The sequence below is a fragment of the Xenia sp. Carnegie-2017 genome, unplaced genomic scaffold, assembly GCF_021976095.1.
Source record: "Xenia sp. Carnegie-2017 unplaced genomic scaffold, XeniaSp_v1 HiC_scaffold_25, whole genome shotgun sequence".
Lineage (NCBI taxonomy): Eukaryota > Metazoa > Cnidaria > Anthozoa > Malacalcyonacea > Xeniidae > Xenia > Xenia sp. Carnegie-2017.
In genome coordinates this window covers 7,255,838-7,276,613 of record NW_025813488.1, presented here as the reverse complement: position 1 = coordinate 7,276,613, position 20,776 = coordinate 7,255,838, and the positions used below count along the sequence as shown (strand labels likewise).

General features: G+C 35.8%; 4 protein-coding genes and 2 long non-coding RNA genes across 8 annotated transcripts; 2 read left to right on the top strand and 4 right to left on the bottom strand.

Annotated features, from left to right (window-relative positions):
- Positions 1-26: 26 nt before the first annotated feature.
- LOC124452450 (regucalcin-like) lies at positions 27-5,512 on the bottom strand. The gene is made up of 13 exons (XM_047002992.1): positions 5,199-5,512; positions 4,860-4,896; positions 4,709-4,782; positions 4,610-4,643; positions 4,493-4,536; positions 4,111-4,129; positions 3,975-4,030; positions 3,847-3,894; positions 3,700-3,770; positions 3,169-3,247; positions 2,978-3,043; positions 2,775-2,896; positions 27-398 (listed from the first exon to the last, which is right to left on the bottom strand). Exons 1-13 carry the CDS (start codon positions 5,361-5,363, stop codon positions 290-292), a joined length of 924 nt encoding a protein of 307 aa, XP_046858948.1. The 5' UTR covers positions 5,364-5,512; the 3' UTR covers positions 27-289.
- Positions 5,513-5,931: 419 nt separating this feature from the next.
- Positions 5,932-8,916, top strand: LOC124452446 (prolactin-releasing peptide receptor-like). The gene is made up of 2 exons (XM_047002987.1): positions 5,932-7,087; positions 7,976-8,916. The coding sequence occupies exons 1-2, from the start codon at positions 6,492-6,494 to the stop codon at positions 8,529-8,531; spliced, it is 1,152 nt and encodes a 383-aa protein (XP_046858943.1). The 5' UTR covers positions 5,932-6,491; the 3' UTR covers positions 8,532-8,916.
- On the bottom strand, positions 8,831-9,428 carry LOC124452452. The gene is made up of 2 exons (XR_006950785.1): positions 9,224-9,428; positions 8,831-9,077 (listed from the first exon to the last, which is right to left on the bottom strand). It is a non-coding gene; the product is annotated as an uncharacterized LOC124452452 (long non-coding RNA).
- On the top strand, positions 9,429-12,744 carry LOC124452445 (interaptin-like). 3 transcript variants are annotated; one of them, XM_047002983.1, is made up of 11 exons: positions 9,431-9,630; positions 9,752-10,253; positions 10,334-10,556; positions 10,631-11,146; positions 11,240-11,307; positions 11,381-11,521; positions 11,601-11,655; positions 11,804-12,095; positions 12,245-12,305; positions 12,472-12,529; positions 12,603-12,744. In XM_047002983.1, the coding sequence occupies exons 1-11, from the start codon at positions 9,522-9,524 to the stop codon at positions 12,705-12,707; spliced, it is 2,130 nt and encodes a 709-aa protein (XP_046858939.1). In that variant the 5' UTR covers positions 9,431-9,521; the 3' UTR covers positions 12,708-12,744. The 3 variants fall into 3 exon arrangements, with proteins under 3 accessions (XP_046858940.1, XP_046858939.1, XP_046858941.1); XM_047002985.1 differs by lacking the exon at positions 9,431-9,630 and having other exon boundaries at positions 10,220-10,253; positions 10,324-10,556; XM_047002984.1 differs by lacking the exons at positions 12,245-12,305; positions 12,472-12,529; positions 12,603-12,744 and having other exon boundaries at positions 9,429-9,630; positions 11,601-11,708; positions 11,804-11,886.
- Positions 11,869-13,208, bottom strand: LOC124452451. Its single transcript, XR_006950784.1, has 4 exons — positions 13,146-13,208; positions 12,753-13,020; positions 12,447-12,499; positions 11,869-11,952 (listed from the first exon to the last, which is right to left on the bottom strand). It is a non-coding gene; the product is annotated as an uncharacterized LOC124452451 (long non-coding RNA).
- Positions 13,209-13,526: 318 nt separating this feature from the next.
- On the bottom strand, positions 13,527-19,697 carry LOC124452511. Its single transcript, XM_047003070.1, has 12 exons — positions 19,593-19,697; positions 19,488-19,517; positions 19,340-19,405; positions 18,980-19,134; positions 18,600-18,741; positions 18,434-18,478; positions 17,882-18,145; positions 17,627-17,761; positions 16,939-17,199; positions 15,799-16,119; positions 13,912-14,196; positions 13,527-13,840 (listed from the first exon to the last, which is right to left on the bottom strand). The coding sequence occupies exons 4-12, from the start codon at positions 19,037-19,039 to the stop codon at positions 13,527-13,529; spliced, it is 1,827 nt and encodes a 608-aa protein (XP_046859026.1). The 5' UTR covers positions 19,040-19,134; positions 19,340-19,405; positions 19,488-19,517; positions 19,593-19,697.
- Between the last annotated feature and the right edge of the window lie 1,079 nt (positions 19,698-20,776).

The window sequence follows — 20,776 nt, the reverse complement described above, 5'->3', positions numbered from 1 at the left end:
ACAGAAAAATAAAAACATAAAGAAAATAAAAGTTCACCGTTTCATCCTATGATGAACGATGCATTTTAATTTCATTTTAATTAGTGATCTATGATAAGAAATCATACAAGTTCATCCAATTACGACCAAATTATTGCATTCGTAACTTTCACGACGAATTAACCTGTGCTGACACCATGAGTATTCATGTATCCATTGTTGTAATCACGTGATCACTACCATTCCTATTTTATTCGTACTGATTGGACAAAAAATCTCGATTCACCAATGAAAATTCCAATCCATAAATTTACCCATTAAATTCATTGGGAGGTACACCAGAGCATCCCAAATTCGATACTTTAAATAGGGACCCGGCAAGTGGTTCTTTCTTTACTCTGTCTTCGCCAAGACATTCTCTACAAAGATAATCAATACAAAGAAAACACATCAACCACGATATCTAAAATTTATACATTGTTAGAGCATTAGAGAGTTTTTTATCCAAACCAAAGATGCAAACGTGCCATTTGTTAGTGAGTATTGAGATATCTCTCACAACAAAGATGCAAACGTGCCAATTGTTAGTGAGTATTGAGATATCTCCCACAACCAAAGATGCAAATGTGCCATTTGTTAGTGAGTATTGAGATATCTCCCACAACCAAAGATGCAAATGTGCCATTTGTTAGTGAGTATTGAGATATCTCCCACAACCAAAGATGCAAACGTGCCATTTGTTAGTGAGTATTGAGATGTCTCAGGCAGCCAAAGATGCAAATGTGCCATTTGTTAGTGAGTATTGAGATATCTCCCACAACCAAAGATGCAAATGTGCCATTTGTTAGTGAGTATTGAGATATCTACAACAACCAAAGATGCAAACGTGCCATTTGTTAGTGAGTATTGAGATATCTCCCACAACTAAAGATGCAAATGTGCCATTTGTTAGTGAGTATTGAGATATCTCCCACAACCAAAGATGCAAATGTGCCATTTGTTAGTGAGTATTGAGATATCTCCCACAACTAAAGATGCAAATGTGCCATTTGTTAGTGAGTATTGAGATATCTCCCACAACCAAAGATGCAAATGTGCCATTTGTTAGTGAGTATTGAGATGTCTCAGGCAACCAAAGATGCAAACGTGCCATTTGTTAGTGAGTATTGAGATATCTACAACAACCAAAGATGCAAATGTGCCATTTGTTAGTGAGTATTGAGATATCTCCCACAACCAAAGATGCAAATGTGCCATTTGTTAGTGAGTATTGAGATATCTCTCACAACCAAAGATGCAAACGTGCCATTTGTTAGTGAGTATTGAGATATCTCCCACAACCAAAGATGCAAACGTACCATTTGTTAGTGAGTATTGAGATATCTCCCACAACCAAAGATGCAAACGTGCCATTTATTAGTGAGTATTGAGATATCTTCCACAACCAAAGATGCAAACGTGCCATTTGTTAGTGAGTATTGAGATGTCTCAGGCAACCAAAGATGCAAACGTGCCATTTGTTAGTGAGTATTGAGATGTCTCAGGCAACCAAAGATGCAAACGTGCCATTTGTTAGTGAGTATTGAGATATCTCCCACAACCAAAGATGCAAATGTGCCTTTTGTTAGTGAGTATTGAGATATCTCTCACAACCAAAGATGCAAATGTGCCTTTTGTTAGTGAGTATTGAGATATCTCCCACAACCAAAGATGCAAATGTGCCTTTTGTTAGTGAGTATTGAGATATCTCCCACAACCAAAGATGCAAATGTGCCTTTTGTTAGTGAGTATTGAGATATCTCCCACAACCAAAGATGCAAACGTACCATTTATTAGTGAGTATTGAGATATCTCCCACAACCAAAGATGCAAACGTGCCATTTGTTAGTGAGTATTGAGATATCTCCCACAACCAAAGATGCAAACGTGCCATTTGTTAGTGAGTATTGAGATGTCTCAGGCAACCAAAGATGCAAACGTGCCATTTGTTAGTGAATATTGAGATATCTCAGGCAACCAAAGATGCAAACGTGCCATTTGTTAGTGACTATTGAGATGTCTCCCACAACCAAAGATGCAAACGTGCCATTTGTTAGTGACTATTGAGATGTCTCAGGCAACCAAAGATGCAAATGTGCCATTTGTTAGTGAGTATTGAGATATCTCCCACAACCAAAGATGCAAATGTGCCATTTGTTAGTGAGTATTGAGATATCTCTCACAACCAAAGATGCAAATGTGCCATTTGTTAGTGAGTATTGAGATATCTCCCACAACCAAAGATGCAAATGTGCCATTTGTTAGTGAGTATTGAGATATCTCTCACAACCAAAGATGCAAACGTGCCATTTGTTAGTGAGTATTGAGATGTCTCAGGCAACCAAAGATGTAAACATGTTATCTGTTGGTTGAATATTGAGATATCTCCCACAACCAAAGATGCAAACGCGTCATTTTTTGGACGAATAAAGAGTTTCCATCCATAACCAACGATGTGGTTCTTATTGCGGTCGTTCCACCTATATTATCCTTTGCGTCCATCAAACTACGGTAGCCGCTTAAAGATGCAAGCAAATTTCTTACGAAATACGTTTCACCGTCGGCAAAATCCACGGGTAGAACTACGTCAGAACTACTTTTCGAGATATTTTCGGCCAAATGATAGAAAAACTTTTGCAAACAGCCTGCGCCCTTCAATGCTTAACGTTATGTAGCAAAGATATGAGAGCCGAGGATACCAAAATGATGGAAGTTGACATTTGTACTTCAATGAAGCTAAAAAATTCAATTCTTACCTTGCTGAAGTGACATATAGCTCATCAAGATTAGATCCTCCCCAACAACACGATGTGAGCTTAGTAACAGGAAGTGTGACGGACATTAGGACGGAACCATCTTTTGGGTCGTAGCGTACAACCTGAGAAAGATTTTTTAGAATTATGATTGGAATTCATTCAAAGAATTGAGTGGTAAGCGTGTTAAACACAACAATACACACCTTTGAAGTATCATACACAGCTACCCACAGTTTATCTTCGCTATCCACACACATACCATCAGGCCACTAAAAACACACACAGAAAATTCTCCAAGTTTCAGCTTCCTTTAAGTGTATGTAGTAATCCTTATGTAATATTGCCAGTATGCAGAACATATCCTGTTTATACTACAGATAAACAAATAACATACTCCTTCATCAAATTCAACAACAGTCCTCTTGTTTGTTATGGAAGCAGAGTGCAGGTCAAAATCAAAGCCATACAACTTCCTAAAGGAGTCGTTTGATAAAACAAATAATGTCATCAAGATAAACATAAACTCACAATGCAAAAATTATAAATCTCCACACTTTTGCTACAAGTGATCATCGAGCAAAGCAACTACCGCTAATCAGATTGGCCTATGCATAATTGCAATGGCAGATCCAATGGCAAAATGCATGGAGTGCACACACCTGCTCAACTAGGATAGTTTGTTGATAATTTGATAGCATTTACATGAGGATGTTATTGCAATTTAACATTTTCAAATAAGTCAACCCTTCCCCTGAATGATTTTATTCTGTTGCTTTCTTGATTAATATGAGATCAAGTACATCAAGTAAAATATTTAATAGGAAGAAAGTAAAACAAAATAACGTATTATATATGTATGACAAATAACTATATTTGTACAAATATCAAAGCTTCAACAATATTATCAAAATCATACAGATTTTACCTGTCTAGTGTATCAATAAAATACATAGTTTTGCTATCAGCTGACCATCCCATTCCATTGGATAATGAATACTGTAATGGATATTCGGTTATATCAATACTAACAAAATTTCATATCAATAAAATTTCAAAGCCAATTTCTATATACTGGAGTTGATTTAGCTTCCACAGTACCAGAAATGCCATCCAGGCAAAACTAAATTAAAAAATATAAATTCATTTGGCATTACAGGTAGGTATGAATCTATGAAAGTTATATATCGGATTTTAACTTACAATTGAACCTTGATAAGGAACAACATGTGTTGGAACAGGCTCTGGGCCCATGGTACCTTAAGATAATAACATCATATCAAAATTTTTATATCACGCCAGTCCATTCATGATAAAAATGTTAGACTGTTTTAATTACCTGCCCAATACCTACCAGCCTAAGAAAAAGTAAAAAAAAACATTAAGATGATGAAGAAATATAACAAAAGAATACCAGTTAAGTGAGCATATACAAACATTAAAATAAATCATGTGTATTACAAATGATTTAAACTTGCATCAAAATAAAATTTCTTAGAATCCTTTCAATACTAATTTTTTTCTTCTTATAAATAATGCTGATACTGGACAAAACTTTGTTTTAACTAGCTTAGCAAAGGGGATAGGTATGAATTATGAAAAAAGGGAGGAAAGTTACCAAGGATATATTTACTTATCCAGCTGTTTAATTGTCATGAAAAGGGAGTGAAATGGTCCTTTTTATATCTCCCCCCTGTTAGAAGATGGTTTTCTATACTCACAGGATCGCACTTTCCATCATTGAACCTATTGCCTGGTTTGTCATCTAAAAATAGTAAGTTGTTAGCACCAAATGACCAAACATAGTGTACAACTGAAAAGTAAAGTCTACTTTTTACCATCAACAGTCTTAGTCACTTCAAGCTTTCCAGTCTATAAGCACATATAAACAATGATTAAATCAAATGAAACAAAATTTTACAAAGATTCGACATTACCTCTATATCAAGGAAAGCAAAATGTCTATCATACGTGACGGCCAAAGACGATGTTATATTTTCACGCGTTATAACTGCATAAATTAAAAGTGAATTCTTGGATATTGGGGCTTGTCATTTACTTCAGAATACAAAAGGAACAAACAAATACCAGAAGTCGCGGAGACATCCAATGCTATTGCGTGGTCCTAAAATCAATGGAAAAAATATTCGGGGAGTACAAATCGCAGCACGAGAAAAATACTTTAGTGATTGATGTCACCGATCGAAGAATAAATAAATGTAAAACCCAAACCCTTAACTTATTACACATGAATGAGTCCGGTTGACCTGAACAGAAGAACTTATCACCTTTGAACAGAAAAATTAACTTAGCATCTTTTAAAGTCTTTGTCCTATATATTATACCTATTATTGATAATTACCTAGCAAAGGTTTCTCCCCTACATAATAATTTTCTCCTCGATTTTCAAGGAGATATTCGACTTACACTTCCGGAAATGGGATCATAAATGTGGAGAGTTTTGCCATTATTCCCCGATCTGTCAAGAATATCTAGCCAAAATAGTCGCTGGTTTTTTACATCCCAATGAGGTCCTTCACCAAGACCGACTTTGTATCCACTAGCATCAAACGCACATTCGACTTTCGCCATATTGACTGGCTTAGACAGGATAGGACCAGTCCAAGTACAATTATAACCAATGAAAATCACGATTTTATCCCAAGCGATACTTTCCGGTGATTGCTGTGAGCCTTTTCAATTGGTTGAAGAGAAACTACACATTTCCACCTATATTACAAGGTACCGTGAAACAGATTTTTTTTTATTCTTCACATTTTTTCTTTGTAAGACAATACCGTTTTTTCTGCATTAAATTGCGACGAAATCCCGAGATAAAAATAAAGTAAAATGAGAGAACTTTGCATGGTGAACCGCTTTCGTACATATGATAACGAAACAATTACGATTTTTACGTCTGCAAACAATTGTTAAATGAGCAGTAAATTGAAATCATCTGTTAGAAAATACATCCATCAAATAAGCAACCTCTGAATGGACTGCGATAAGTGAAGAAATACAACAAATCAATTTGGAGTGATGGTTAATTTATCTTATATCCGATTATCATCACATTCTTCCAATCTTGGGTCTTCACAAACTGACAATGTCAAAAAAGTTTAAATTGAAAAATGAAACTCGAGCGTACATCCTTGTCAGTTACAGGAATGTCGAAAGAATGCATCAACACCATTGCATTTCAAACAATTGGTTCACAAATCGAAGAATTTTTAAAGTTTGCGTTCATTACGTACATCCTCATCCAGCAGACTGTCTTGCTTCACAACATGAATGGCAACGATGGCAACTGGTGTTTAAGTCGAGCCATGCATCGTATTCTCGGGGGCGCGGTAATTAATGCCGTGATTCAATCAACGCAACAAAAGTATTTGTAGCGCGACGAATGAAAAGCACGGAGAGCGACTGGAAAAACCGAATTATTTATAGAGCTGCCTTAAATGGCTTTCATATGCGGGCGAATGAGATGTTCAGATAACTACAAAGTAGATAGCTTGGAGAATATGCTTGTGTCAAAAAAGACGACTAACAACGTAATGGTATAATTCATGAACCGTCAGCAGAAAATACATTTTGAGTTAAATAGCTTTGAAGTTGCCACACTTTAAAGTTGCGTGACATTTATAAAGGTGTTAATAGTTTCCAGTTTATGTAAATTGGCATTTTCCTTATTCAAGTTCGAGTGTTTGGACACAAGAAAAGATGGATGTTCCTGATATAGGTATCATCGTTGCATTGATGTGCATTTTACTACTAAGTTTGGTTGGAAACGTTGCCCTTTTGGCCGTGGTCTATTCTCAATTGCCTTATCAATTGGTTAAAAACTATTCCTATCTTATACTAAACCTAGCAATAAGTGACATATTATTGGCTATCTCAAGTATACCCTTTGATATTGCACAAAAAATCAAAAGGCCCGAGTTCCCATTTGGAGCAGCAATGTGCAAAATTCTTTGGCCTTTGCAAACTGTTTGTGGTATGTCTTCAATATTCACCGTAGGTGCGCTAAGCTACCATCGTTACAGACTTGTTGTGCGACCTTTTAATGGTAAAATACGTCGTCGATTCATTGTACTCATTATAATTTCAATATGGGTTTTGCCTGTCATCCTTGCTGGCGCTCCATACTCATTTGCTCTGCGTTTTGATCCGAACACGTCAAGTTGTAATGAGGAATGGGCACCAGCCACTGAGAAAGCAAAACTCGGATTTACAACGTATTTGTTTGTCATTCAGTACGTGTTACCACTCGCTCTTATAGTGTGGTGTAACGTTAACGCCATATTGGAATTGAAAAGGTAATCAACAAGAATTTGATGAAAAATTAATCAACCATCCAATCAACTGAATTATATGACATGCAATGCCAGACATCATGTTCTAAAATTGAAGCTATACAGATGTTTCAACAACATACATGTTTTCTTAAGCAAAATAGGCAACAATGCTTACAAAAAATGTATGTTTTTATTTCCTAGAGGTAGGTGATTAAGAAAAGCACGATAAGCAAGAACGTTGAACATTACATCTAATGCATCTGACCCGAGCTGCAGTTTCTAGACTTCTAGTGCAATACACTCAACGTTGATATAGTTAATGATGCTTTAAAAACACAAAACCTTAGCACAATAAAACAGCTAGGAACATCAAGTTACGAAATATGCGGGGACCTGTTTTCATAAGTATAACGCAATGCACGACGGGGAGCGCATTTTTTTTCAATTCAATCATCAGAGGTATGCGATAGACACAAATATCACAGTGTGAATTACAGAAAGCTCTGCATGAAACAAACAACGTGCTCGAATTACTTTGCCCAAAGACGATAATCAGTAAATACATTGGAAATAATATCATCGATCATGCCCCTAGCGCTATACTAAATCCTCAAAATAGACTCCAGTGACATTTTTTTTCAAATATCTAAAGTAAACTTGATTTGCAGGTAGTAAAAATATAAAAACTTGTGCTCTTTGTTATTCTAAAACGCTCAATCGTAAAAGCCGTCATATGTCTGTGAAAATATCTGGTTCAATTTTTTACCGATAAAATTATATCAATATTTAGAAGAATCTTGTTCAAATTGATTGATGATTGAAAATATAAAAGGGCAGGAGACTCTTCTGGAACATTTCCTGTTTTTCTCTTGTAGGTATGCATGAATATGCTTTTTGTTTTTTTTTTAGACATTTCAAAGATCGGACAGGATCTTCCGTGATAAACGACTTTTCCATCGACAATCACGAAAACACAGTTAAAATGCTGACAGCAATCATGGCTGTTTTCGCTTTATTTTGGCTACCCGGACAGACGATGGCTCTACTTATGGATTTGCACTATTCCAATGAATTTATGATTAATTACGGATTAGATATTGCATATATACTTGTTTTCAGTAATTGCGTTCTCAATCCGTTTATTTTTGCCTACTTCAGTCGGTGCCACAAGAACCTGCCGATCCTGAGACGTTTTACAGCCAGCTCAATCAATCCCACAAACGCAAGCGACGTGAATTATTTTGCATTGCGACGAAGGTCGGATCAACGAAAAAGAAGCGACTCTCTTCCGGAAGATTGTAAAACTCTGCCTTTGCGAAAGAGAATCAAAAGAACCTCGCTGCCAACAATACTTTATCCACCCATAATTCACAAAACAAGTTTAATTTCAATCACAGGGAGTCAAGATGATCCAACAAACAAAAGCAAGAGCTATGCTTTGGTTAAGAATAACAAGTACATCTAAAAGTACACAATTTACGAGTCAAAAGCAAGCAAAGTTGAAAGCACACAATTTATGAGTCAAACAGCATTTATCACGATCAATTTTATCAAAACCAATCAAAGAAGGAGATAGTTACTATTGACACATCAAAGCAATTAGAACCATTTAAAATCGTCATGGCAAAGCCAATTGAAACGAAATAATCCAAACATAATTGAAACACGTCATGAAGCGGAAGGAGCAAACCAAGTGTTGAACAATGTTTTTGAAACCACGAAGACAATGAATGTAGACGTTTGTCAACAAGTTTTTAAAAGCAATACCAGAGACAAAATTCACTTAATTTATTTGAATATTGCAGAGAAAAATATTAACATATTACATCAAGTAAATTTTTTTTGCACCAGTTACTGATTTTGAGATCATTAAGAAACAAAAAAGTATTCGTTATACATTAGCACATTAACCCTTAAGGCATTAGCCACTGATCATTAATGCTTACCCCTAGCTTTGACCAGTGTAAAACATGCTTTACTTTCACAAAGTTTAACCTTGAAAGCATTAGCCCTACAAAAAAACGATAAAGATTCATAACTAATCATTCTGGCAATGAATAGTTCAGCATCCATATTAATCCACCTGACACTGCCTCATGTAGAATTCATATCAATCTTCCTGACAAGATCTCAATCTCATGTAGAATCCCTACTAACCTTCCTGACAAGATCTCAATCTCGTGTAGAATCCCTACCAGCCTTCCTGAAAAAGCCTAGTGTAGTTTTCGTACTTCATTTCATTTTCTATTCAACGTTCGATCGACCACATTAAATGACTTTCATTTATACTGTAGATTGTTCATCTCGCGTACCAGTTCTTTAAAAAGTTTCATTTACATCTTACATAAAGTAATCTCGCGTTCAAAACAACTTCCTTATTTCCTTGTGAAAACAAGTACATTATGCTTTCTCTTTACAAATAGCTTTCCGTTTAATTCAAAGTACCAAAAAGATCATGTCTGAATATCAGAGTTCGTTGTTTGCAGGAATGAATGTGGGAAGAAAAAGGTCAAAAAAAGTTGATAAAGACGAGAGCTCTCAAGATGGAGAAGCTATTTCCTCTGGTAATTCTATTTATCTCTAGGCTCTAGCACAAGATTCTACAAATATAGTGAAATCTACCATATTCTTTTAAAGTTGAGAAACAAGGAACATTACTCAACTTTATAATGTTTGTTGTTTTAGACAATGATAGCGTGCCAACTGCAAGGAACTCTTCAAGCAGCACATCCCAATTTAGTTTCATTTCAGAAACTATTAAATTCAAAGAAAACAATAGTGAACTAGTAAATTCGCCGTCTCTGATCGACTGTTTTGAAATGGGCAATGAAGAACAACCCAATGCTGATCAATTGTCAGTGTCCTATGTGGATCAGTTGGCAGAGATTTTACCAATGACAGCCCCTCTGCCAAACACAGAGAATGCTGAAGAAACAGGGGAAGTTCGGCAGTCAATTACATATAACTTAGACAATAAATTGCACTGTAATGTGGAAAGAGATAAGCATGAGGACAACCAACAAATTGACAATGAAAGGGATTTTAAAGTGAATAGTGACAATACAAAAGGGGACAGTACGCCATCTGATGGTGGACAAAAAATTAAGTCATATGATGTTGAGCTTCTTCCTGAAGATCATTTACATTTATTCAATTCACAACACTCATATAAAATAGGGCTTTTAAGGTAAATAAGTTTTTCGGCAATTGTCTATTATTGCATTACTGCTGCTCTTTTATCAAAACATAATCTCCAGCATGTTTTAGGGAAGATATGACGGAACTTCAAGATAAAATCAAAGCTGTTTACACTGATCTAAAGAATGACATGACCTTGTTGCAAGGTAAACTATCAAAACTAAGAATGGAATTCGAGAAAGCCTTAAGTGGTGACGACTACGATTTGGCAGCAGAAATAAATGATCAAATCGAAGAAATGAATGGAGAAAAGCTTGCATTAGGAAATGCCAGAGGATTGATCGAACCAAAGGTAGGAATGTGAGCTAACATTAAATATAAGTATTTGAGGAACATTTGGCAATAGCTTTATCTATTTCTTTACAGATTGTTGAATATCTTGTAAAGTTAGATGAACTAAGAGAGCGAGAAAAAGAATTTCATTCGTGGGTGTTGATAAAATATCAATCTCTGTATGAGCAACAGAATATGCTGTTACAGAAGCATGGAGATGATTATTCCAACGAAATAAACAAAGAAAAAGATGATCTAGCGCGAGAGAAGGATAAATTGGAACGTTCTTTGGAACATTTACACTTAGATAAAGAACATTTAGACAAAGATAAGGCAGATTTGGACAACAGAATAAATGCCAAACTTGAGGTATTTCTGACAAAAAAGGATGATTTGGTAAACAAAAAGTCTGAATTGGAAGTTGAGATCTCGGTTTTGGAAAAGAAACTGAGGCTGCTAAATGAAGAAAAAATTACCATTGATAGTTTAATAAGAATTGAAGATGACAAAATAGTTGTAGGAAGGAAAGAATTTCAAGATATCGAAGCAAAATTGGATGAAGAATGTAACAAGGTCCTACAAAAGGAAGAAAACTTGAATATGAGATTGGTATGTATTCATGGCTTTTGCAGTAGTCAGACAACATTTTATGATATATAATGAAGTCATATTTATCATTGGTATGCATTCATGTCTTATAAGGACGAAATAGGGAAAATAGAAAATGATTTGGACGAACGTTTAAGTGAACAAAAGAAAAAGGAACAAAGGTTATGACAAAAAACAAAATATAATAAACACAAGTGAATTTCATACTCATAAGACGCTTTCAATTTATCTTAGTTTTTTGGACAACTTAAAAAATCTACAATCGAAGAAAGAACAATCGGAAGAATTCCTTCGAGCAATACAAAACGATAAAAAATTTACAGAAATATTTCCAAGTGGCCTGAAGCCTCAGGATTGCGGTGATGATCTTGTCAAGTGGGCGTTTTTAAAATCTACGTTTTGCTTCTATTAAATGGTTTGGAAATTTTTAAAGCCCTTTTTAAATCTCTTATAGGTTGCAAAAAATTGAAAATGTCAAAGCGCAAGAGTTGGAATCTTTAGAATTACATGTAAGAACAATTAACAGTTGGTCAGGTTTTCTATTGAATTCAGGTTATCTGAGGTGAATAATGAGACTTGGAACGTATTGGTAGAATCAATACAATTACACAATACATGTCTAAGATGAGCTAAATTTACGACTATTTCAATTATTAGGTTTTCAATAAAGTGCAACTTTTATCGTCAAAAAGAAAAAGGATGAACGAGATTCAAGATCAGCTTCCACGTCTTGACTTGACGAAAAAAGACGCGGTACACGAACGTAATTTTAAAGAGGCAAAGCGGATCAACGAGATGATGAAAGCCTTAAATGAAGAATTTGAAACGTTGGTCAAAGACGTCAAAGATAATGAGACCGAAGTGAAGATGGATGAAGAAAAAATCAAATTATTAAAAGAAGAGAACGCGTTAGTGAAGAAGAATGTCTTAGAAGCAAAACATAACTATGGTATATTATTTTAAAATAAGTATTTTGAAAGAAGCGTTTTATGAGAACAACGGTGAAACTTTTCACTTTCTAACTTGACGCTTTTTCGGATTGCGAAAGGTTGTCTTTTATCGCAAGATAGTTAGTGAGAATGATATTATCTCGTTTAGAATTGACCACAAACATCCAGCTTGCAAAACGGATGAAAAGATTCTCGAAAATCAACACGGAGTAAGTAAAGACCGGATGTTGAATTGCATTTCTACGAACATGCTGTGATAGTACAAAACGACTCTTTTTTTGAAAAGCATAAGATGTTCTTCATTGAGGATATTTAATGATACTGCATAGAATAAGTTTGAAAAAACTCACATTTACGTTTATTTATATTTTCCAGCGCAATCAATGACGATTTTCTTCACGCTCTAAAGGAAGAAGAAATAGATTTAATCAAGGTGATTTTTGAGATGATTCTGTCGATGATAAGGGTAATTGTTCACGTATAAATTGTCATTATTCTATGTTTAGACCGAACTTGGGTTGTTGGATGAACCGTCCGAGGAAATTTTGTCAACACTCAATAAAGATGATGCGGAGACAATAGAGTTTATGAAACAATTTCTCACATCATGAAGATAAAATCCATTATATTAAAGTATCTAAATTTGAACGATTCACCTTTTTAAAGGTCCGTAACCTTAATGGTACGTTCAATAGTGTAGTTAGTATTAGGAAACGCCACCATGAAGTAATATTTTCCGGAGTCTGTTACCCGAGGTGACCTAATACTCAAAGTTGAATTCCAACCAATACGTGCTTTCCGTTGTCCGAATGTACTCCTGGATTTACCACCCCCCTGAAGCCATTCGTCATTTTGTATTCTCACTCGGCCATTTCGAGTCGCTCGCAGACGCTTCGTGCCTTTATACCAAACAAGATTTCGTCTCTATGTAAATGAAGGACGTGGAAATATACTTAATGATTATAGAAAATACTTCTTCCTTGTCCGAGAGAATGCATGAAGAGGTCGTCAGCTTCCTAGCGTATGTTATATGATAAAATGTTCTATACCTCAGGCATTGGTTTACCGCCAGCAATGATAACTTTAACCGTGGTAGTGTTTCCCCCAGCAATTTGATACAAAGTACGTATATTTGGTATAACGATCATTCTAGGACGAACTAAATCAATGGATTTATGTATGGGGCAAGTTAATCCTTCTATGACCACATTTATCCATCACGTACAGGCGAAAGCATACTCCATAATAACATTAATCCACTGCCTACCGTAAACATCAACGGAGATCTCTTTCTTGAATTCGCAAAACGTGGCTTTTGCAATAACTTTATAAACTCCGCTCATTCCTTGACGTAAATTACTCAGTTTCAATATCTTACGAGTATTAGGCTTACCAGGTAACGATCCTTTAAAAAGTTTTAATATGGTGTATTAGTATATGGCTACTGGATTATGAATCTTCGTGATCGATGTATTTCGAGTTTTGCCCGAGAGAACAGTTCTACTATTTTTTTTTTGAGAAATATCACAAACACAATATTTTTTAATCATTTGTTTGTGCTGGTTGTAAGAAGTCATACCTGGAAAAGTGTAATGTCTGTCTTCAAAGGAGATCAATTTGTCGTTGTGATACCAATTGATAGTTGATAACTCGTGTGCGTTTTCGACGTCAATTTGTAAAATATCAGACGAATCTTCCACTACGACGTGAGGTGATGATGTCACAGATAAGATAGAGGGTAGTCCTGCGATCAGGAAGAGATGCACGTGTCGTTAATATGGTTTCTATGAATATAACTGAGTTTATCTCACTCACGTTCAACGACGTGCACATTAATCAATCCCTCAGCAAATCCATAACGATTCTTTACTCGGATGCGATATACTCCAGAATGATTGGACGTCGCGCGGTCAGTTCTCAATATAAATGGATCATCTGTTTCCATATTTGTCTTTAAAGCTGTCCCGTTAACGATTTTTCTCCATTCAACTTCCCATTCTTCTGCTTCGATATATTCTCCTCTTATTGGCTTGGCGGTGATGGTCAAATTATGATTAAGACATGCTCCTCCTGTTTTAGATAGATCAATTCGTGGCTCACCTGAAATTAAAACAAATAACTGAGATTTCTAATTCAATTATGCCATAACATACTACTTTCATGCTCACGTATTCCTAAATCATCATCACATCATGCTATAACTTACTACCTTATACTCGTGCGTCCTAAATCATCATCACATAATGCTAACTTACTACCTTATACTCGTGCGTTCCTAAATCATCATCACATAATGCTAACTTACTACCTTATACTCGTGCGTTCCTAAATCATCATCACATAATGCTAACTTACTACCTTATACTCGTGCGTTCCTAAATCATCATCACATCATGCTATAACATACTACCTTATACTCGTGCGTTCCTAAATCATCATCACATCAAGCTATAACTTACTACCTTATACTCGTGCCTTCCTAAATCATCATCACATAATGCTAACTTACTACCTTATACTCGTGCGTTCCTAAATCATCATCACATAATGCTATAACATACTACCTTATACTCGTGCGTTCCTAAATCATCATCACATCATGCTATAACATACTACCTTACACTCGTGCGTTCCTAAATCATCATCACATCATGCTATAACTTACTACCTTATACTCGTGCGTTCCTAAATCATCATCACATAATGCTATAACATACTACCTTATACTCGTGCGTTCCTAAATCATCATCACATCAAGCTATAACTTACTACCTTATACTCGTGCGTTCCTAAATCATCATCACATAATGCTAACTTACTACCTTATACTCGTGCGTTCCTAAATCATCATCACATCATGCTATAACATACTACCTTATACTCGTGCGTTCCTAAATCATCATCACATCAAGCTATAACATACTACCTTATACTCGTGCGTTCCTAAATCATCATCACATCAAGCTATAACTTACTACCTTATACTCGTGCGTTCCTAAATCATCATCACATAATGCTAACTTACTACCTTATACTCGTGCGTTCCTAAATCATCATCACATCATGCTATAACTTACTACCTTATACTCGTGCGTTCCTAAATCATCATCACATCAAGCTATAACATACCTTATACTCGTGCGTTCCTAAATCATCATCACATCAAGCTATAACTTACTACCTTATACTCGTGCGTTCCTAAATCATCATCACATCATGCTATAACATACTACCTTATACTCGTGCGTTCCTAAATCATCATCACATCATGCTATAACATACTACCTTATACTCGTGCGTTCCTAAATCATCATCACATCATGCTATAACTTACTACCTTATACTCGTGCGTTCCTAAATCATCATCACATAATGCTATAACATAGTATCTTGATACTCGTGTATCCCTAAATCATCATCACAACATGCTGTAACATACTACCTTATACTCGTGCGTTCCTAAATCATCATCACATCATGCTATAACTTACTACCTTATACTCGTGCGTTCCTAAATCATCATCACATAATGCTATAACATAGTACCTTGATACTCGTGTATCCCTAAATCATCATCACATCATACTATAACATACTACCTTGATATTCATGTATCACTAAATCATTATCACGTTCCTTTATGACGAGTTTTTATTTTAAATATGATCAAATAAAAAATTCATTGAACTCTTTAATACTTACTAAAGTGGCGTAAGGATATGGAGCGACTGTATAGGAAGTTCGGCTTGAAAAATTTGCCCCAATGAATACTTTTACGTCGTTTCGAAAAGATCTTGATGGTGAAATCTGTTGCATCACTCGCTCTAAAATCTTTAATCAACAAGCTATGAGAATCATAGCCATGCGTCGTTGAATAACTATCGTGAGTAAATCGGTACTTTCCGACTCCGTGAGGCAAATATTTGAAGATAGGAGAATCTTTGGTTTCCTCAGAATCTACTGAGTAAATTCCAATTGCTTTGTCGCCTTTTACCCACTGAACTTCGTAAGGCTTGCGAGTCTCTGCAGCAATACAAGAATAAATTGTGGGAATACCAATTTACTACACTTCATGAAAAATGTCATCATCTTGTTTTCTAAGAAACCTTCCCATCTGTGTTACACTTACGTTGCACGATGTACATGTGTGTTACACTTACGTTGCACGATGTACATGTGTGTTACACTTACGTTGCACGATGTACATGAGTGTTACACTTACTTTGCACGATGTACATCAGTGTTACACTTACTTTGCACGATGTACATGAGTGTTACACTTACGTTACACAATGTACATGAGTGTTACACTTACGTTGCACAATGTACATGAGTGTTTCACTTACGTTGCACAATGTACATGAGTGTTACACTTACGTTGCACAATGTACATGAGTGTTACACTTACGTTGCACAATGTACATGAGTGTTACACTTACGTTGCACGATCTACATGAGTGTTACACTTACGTTGCACGATGTACATGAGTGTTACACTTACGTTGCACAATGTACATGAGTGTTACACTTACGTTGCACGATGTACATGAGTGTTACACTTACGTTGCACGATGTACATGAGTGTTACACTTACGTTGCACGATGTACATGAGTGTTACACTTACGTTGCACAATGTACATGTGTGTTACACTTACGTTGCACAATGTACATGTGTGTTACACTTACGTTACACGAGGTACATGTGTGTTACACTTACGTTGCACGATGTACATGTGTGTTACACCTACGTTGCACGATGTACATGAGTGTTACACTTACGTTGCACGATGTACATGAGTGTTACACTTACGTTGCACAATGTACATGTGTGTTACACTTACGTTGCACGATGTACATGACTGTTCTGCTGCTGTTGATGAGTGATTGATAGTTCAAGCTTTCAATTGGTTCTGCCACAAAAGGAAGAGCCCAGCTAGAGAAACATCCTCGTCTGTCCTCTGGGAACACGAAATAACGTTGGTTTGCCAAAAGCGCAAGTTGAAAGCATTTCTCTTTGGTGTTGGCAGGCCCAAGATCGTTCAAGTAGAAATAAGGCCATGAATATTCGTTGAAATAACCATAGAATTCATACGAGTATGTTTCTGAAAAGAACGAAACGCCGAATACGTTGTTTCCCGTCATGATGTCACTCGACCTTTGTCAAATTGCGTTTCTTATAAACGCTTTAGAACCCAATCCCCTAGATCTCTAACTACCGTGTAGAGGTGAGGCAAGGACACCATTTTCTAATGTGGCACAAAATACAACTCAAAAGTAAAAATAAGCTAAAAGAAAGCTTAAAAACCAATTCTATTAAAAATTTTAAAAGCCAAACACATACTATTAACACTGCAACTGTATATCAACTCAGGAAACACAGATAATATTAGTCAATATCGTCAGTTTTGCCGCCTTTCAAGATGGCGGCTTGCCTCAATTGTAACAGTAAAATTTCGGTGGGGTCAGATATCTAGTAGACCGGGTTCTAGGTCATTGTTGAATATATACTCAAACGGTTTCAATACTTACTATCCATGAAATGGAGAAAAGTTATTTTGGCAGTACCAGGTTCGTACGCCCAGATTGTTCCAAATGGATTGAGAACAGGCATTCCTCCTTGATGCAAAAGTCCTTGTTCTTGTACAGGCATGAGGAAAGGAACACCTTCATTTGAAAGAAAATCATCGATTGCATAAACAGTAGTTATACGTCGATGTTTAGAACGTCAGTATAAACTGGAATGTGTTAAACATCCATTAAAAAATGTGAGAAAAAAACACAAACCAGTAATGGTAACGATGTACAGTTGAGTGCTGACTACACGTTCTTTTGTATCGCGGGCTACACATTTATAAATTGTCGTTTCTTTAATCTTGCCTAGCGTGACAAGACCGTTGTTTGTTTTCAACGGAATATCGTAGATCCCGTGAACTTCGTAGATATTCTGCACGCCATCAAATTTAGCTTTGTTAGGAAAGCATTTGATCTCCAGAGTTTTGCCTCGATTCCACTTCGAGACAACAACGTGCCACATATCGAAACCAATTCCTATAAATTTTATATGATGACTTGTACACGATAAAGACTTGGACAAGGGAAAATTAGATAAAGGTAAACGTGATTACACGGAGGACAGAAGACCACCGCACAAAGCACTTTCGTAGTTCCAATCCCAAACATCCCTAGCAATCCCAAACATCCCACAATTTGGGACGACCGATCACACAAACATTTTGCCTTTTAGGATGATTAAAGACCTGGTGGTCTTCGTAAAACAAACGAGACGAAACGAAAAGCAAAAGGGGTCAAATAGTTTCAACATTGTAAAAAACTCACTCTTCGCTTTTTCTATAACTTCTTTCTTAGCTTTAATCCACGGCTCTATAAAGTTTGGGATTTAAAAAATAATAAAAGAAAGATATCAATACCGTCGATTGTAAATTTGTAATAAGAACCACAGATCAATAAAGAGTTATAATAGATAGTTGGTTACTAAACCTACCCTTTGAACAGCCGTATACTTCCACTATGAAACACATATCATTCTTTCCTCTGTATGGAATAATCCTCAAATGACGAGCTCTGACTCGCGGGCTCAACAATTGATGCCGTGTATCTGCTGGTCCAACATTGGCCGCAAAATGCTGCGAGGATAAACGATAAATTCTCAATAAATGAAAACAAGAAAAAAATCTAGATATCACGGATTGAAAAATGTGTTTCTTATTGACGTATTGAGATACGTACTATACGTACATACGCCCGTATGCCTTTGACATTTACTAAAAATTTTTATTTGAACAAATAAATAAAAGACAAGAACTGACAATTTAATAGTTCACGGTGACTTCTAGAGAGCTTATGCTGTAAGCTTGTAATTACCCACTCCTCCAAATAACGATTTTTGATTGGCAGCCAAGATATACGATCTGTACTGTACATGACTGTAACACGCGTTGCATAACTTTGCCTCGCGGTATTTGGGTGACCTTTGAACTTTAAACTATCAATCAGATGGGGTTTCCTCAAGTCCAACTCTAAAAGGAAGCGAGTCGTTGACGATGTGTGTGTTCGCGGTTTACAGTAAAATCAACTATTTATTACGTGATTATCAATTGTAATTTTTCTTTGAAAACGAGCTGCTATTCATATATAGGTTATAATAATACATTCAGGCATTTAACTATGAAACACTTCGTACATCAAACATCATAAAACTTCATATATCAAACAATGTCTCACCCAGATATTTAGCAACAGTACTTTTACAAAAAGCGTTTCCAAATGGGATCAAAAGTTCGTTACAATCTGAAATATATATACAAATAACAATCATAGTACTTGACATCCCTTTTAGCAGAATGAGAGAGTACCAAACGATGAATCGTACCTTTAGTTCGCTTTACGGGAAAAGGTTTGACTAAACAAAGTTATATTTACACAGAGACAGTTAAATACTAATAATTACAAAATTGCACAAAAGATTTGATCTTACAATAAAACCTGGTCTTTATGAGATCTTGTGCACAGTAAAAATGCCATTTCCACGATAATGGCAAAGATACCACACTTTTTAAAACATACTTATTCTTGTCAAATGTTGTTATCTGCAAAAACAAACAAATATAGACAGTACATAATAACCTACAGTAATCTACAGTAATTTCATAACTACACAATTTTTCTTTTGATGCCGAACACTAGAATATGAGACGAAAAGACGACTTACGACTTGTTTGGGATGAATTTTCTTAGCCGCTTTTGACTCTTTATACCTCTAAATAAGAAACTAAAAGTCCTAAATACTTTGGAATTGAAGAAATAAGGGCATTTTGCGCATCAAGAAGCTGTTATTCATTACAAAATACTGTAATTTTAGAGGAATATGTAAGAGTGACAACAAACAGCCAATCAAATCAGTGATGCAGTTTTGCCGAAACGTTTTCTTCTGCATACAACGAGATTCAATAAATACCCTCGAACTATTTACAATTTTCCGACAAGTTATTGTGGTGTCTTTCTGGCATGTTACAGTAGCTAGTGACTTGCAAAATATGTTATGGTGGTTTCTTACTGATATTGTACCATAGCTAGTGACTTACAAAATATGTTATGGTGGTGTCTTACTGATATTGTACCATAGTTAGTGACTTACAAAATATGTTATGGTGGTGTCTTACTGATATTGTACCATAGCTAGTGACTTGCAAAATATGTTATGGTGGTGTCTTACTGATATTGTACCATAGCTAGTGACTTACAAAATATGTTATGGTGGTGTCTTACTGATATTGTACCATAGCTAGTGACTTGCAAAATATGTTATGGTGGTGTCTTACTGATATTGTACCATAGCTAGTGACTTACAAAATATGTTATGGTGGTGTCTTACTGATACTGTACCATAGCTAGTGACTTACAAAATATGTTATGGTGGTGTCTTACTGATATGGTACCATAGCTAGTGACTTGCATAATATGTTATGGTGGTGTCTTACTGATATGGTACCATAGCTAGTGACTTACAAAATATGTTATGGTGGTGTCTTACTGATATGGTACCATAGCTAGGGACTTGCAAAACATGTTATGGTGGTCTTTTACTGATATGGTACTGAAGTTAAAAACTTACGTATTAAATATGATGTTCTAAAGTACTGTAGCATCATTCTATGGCTG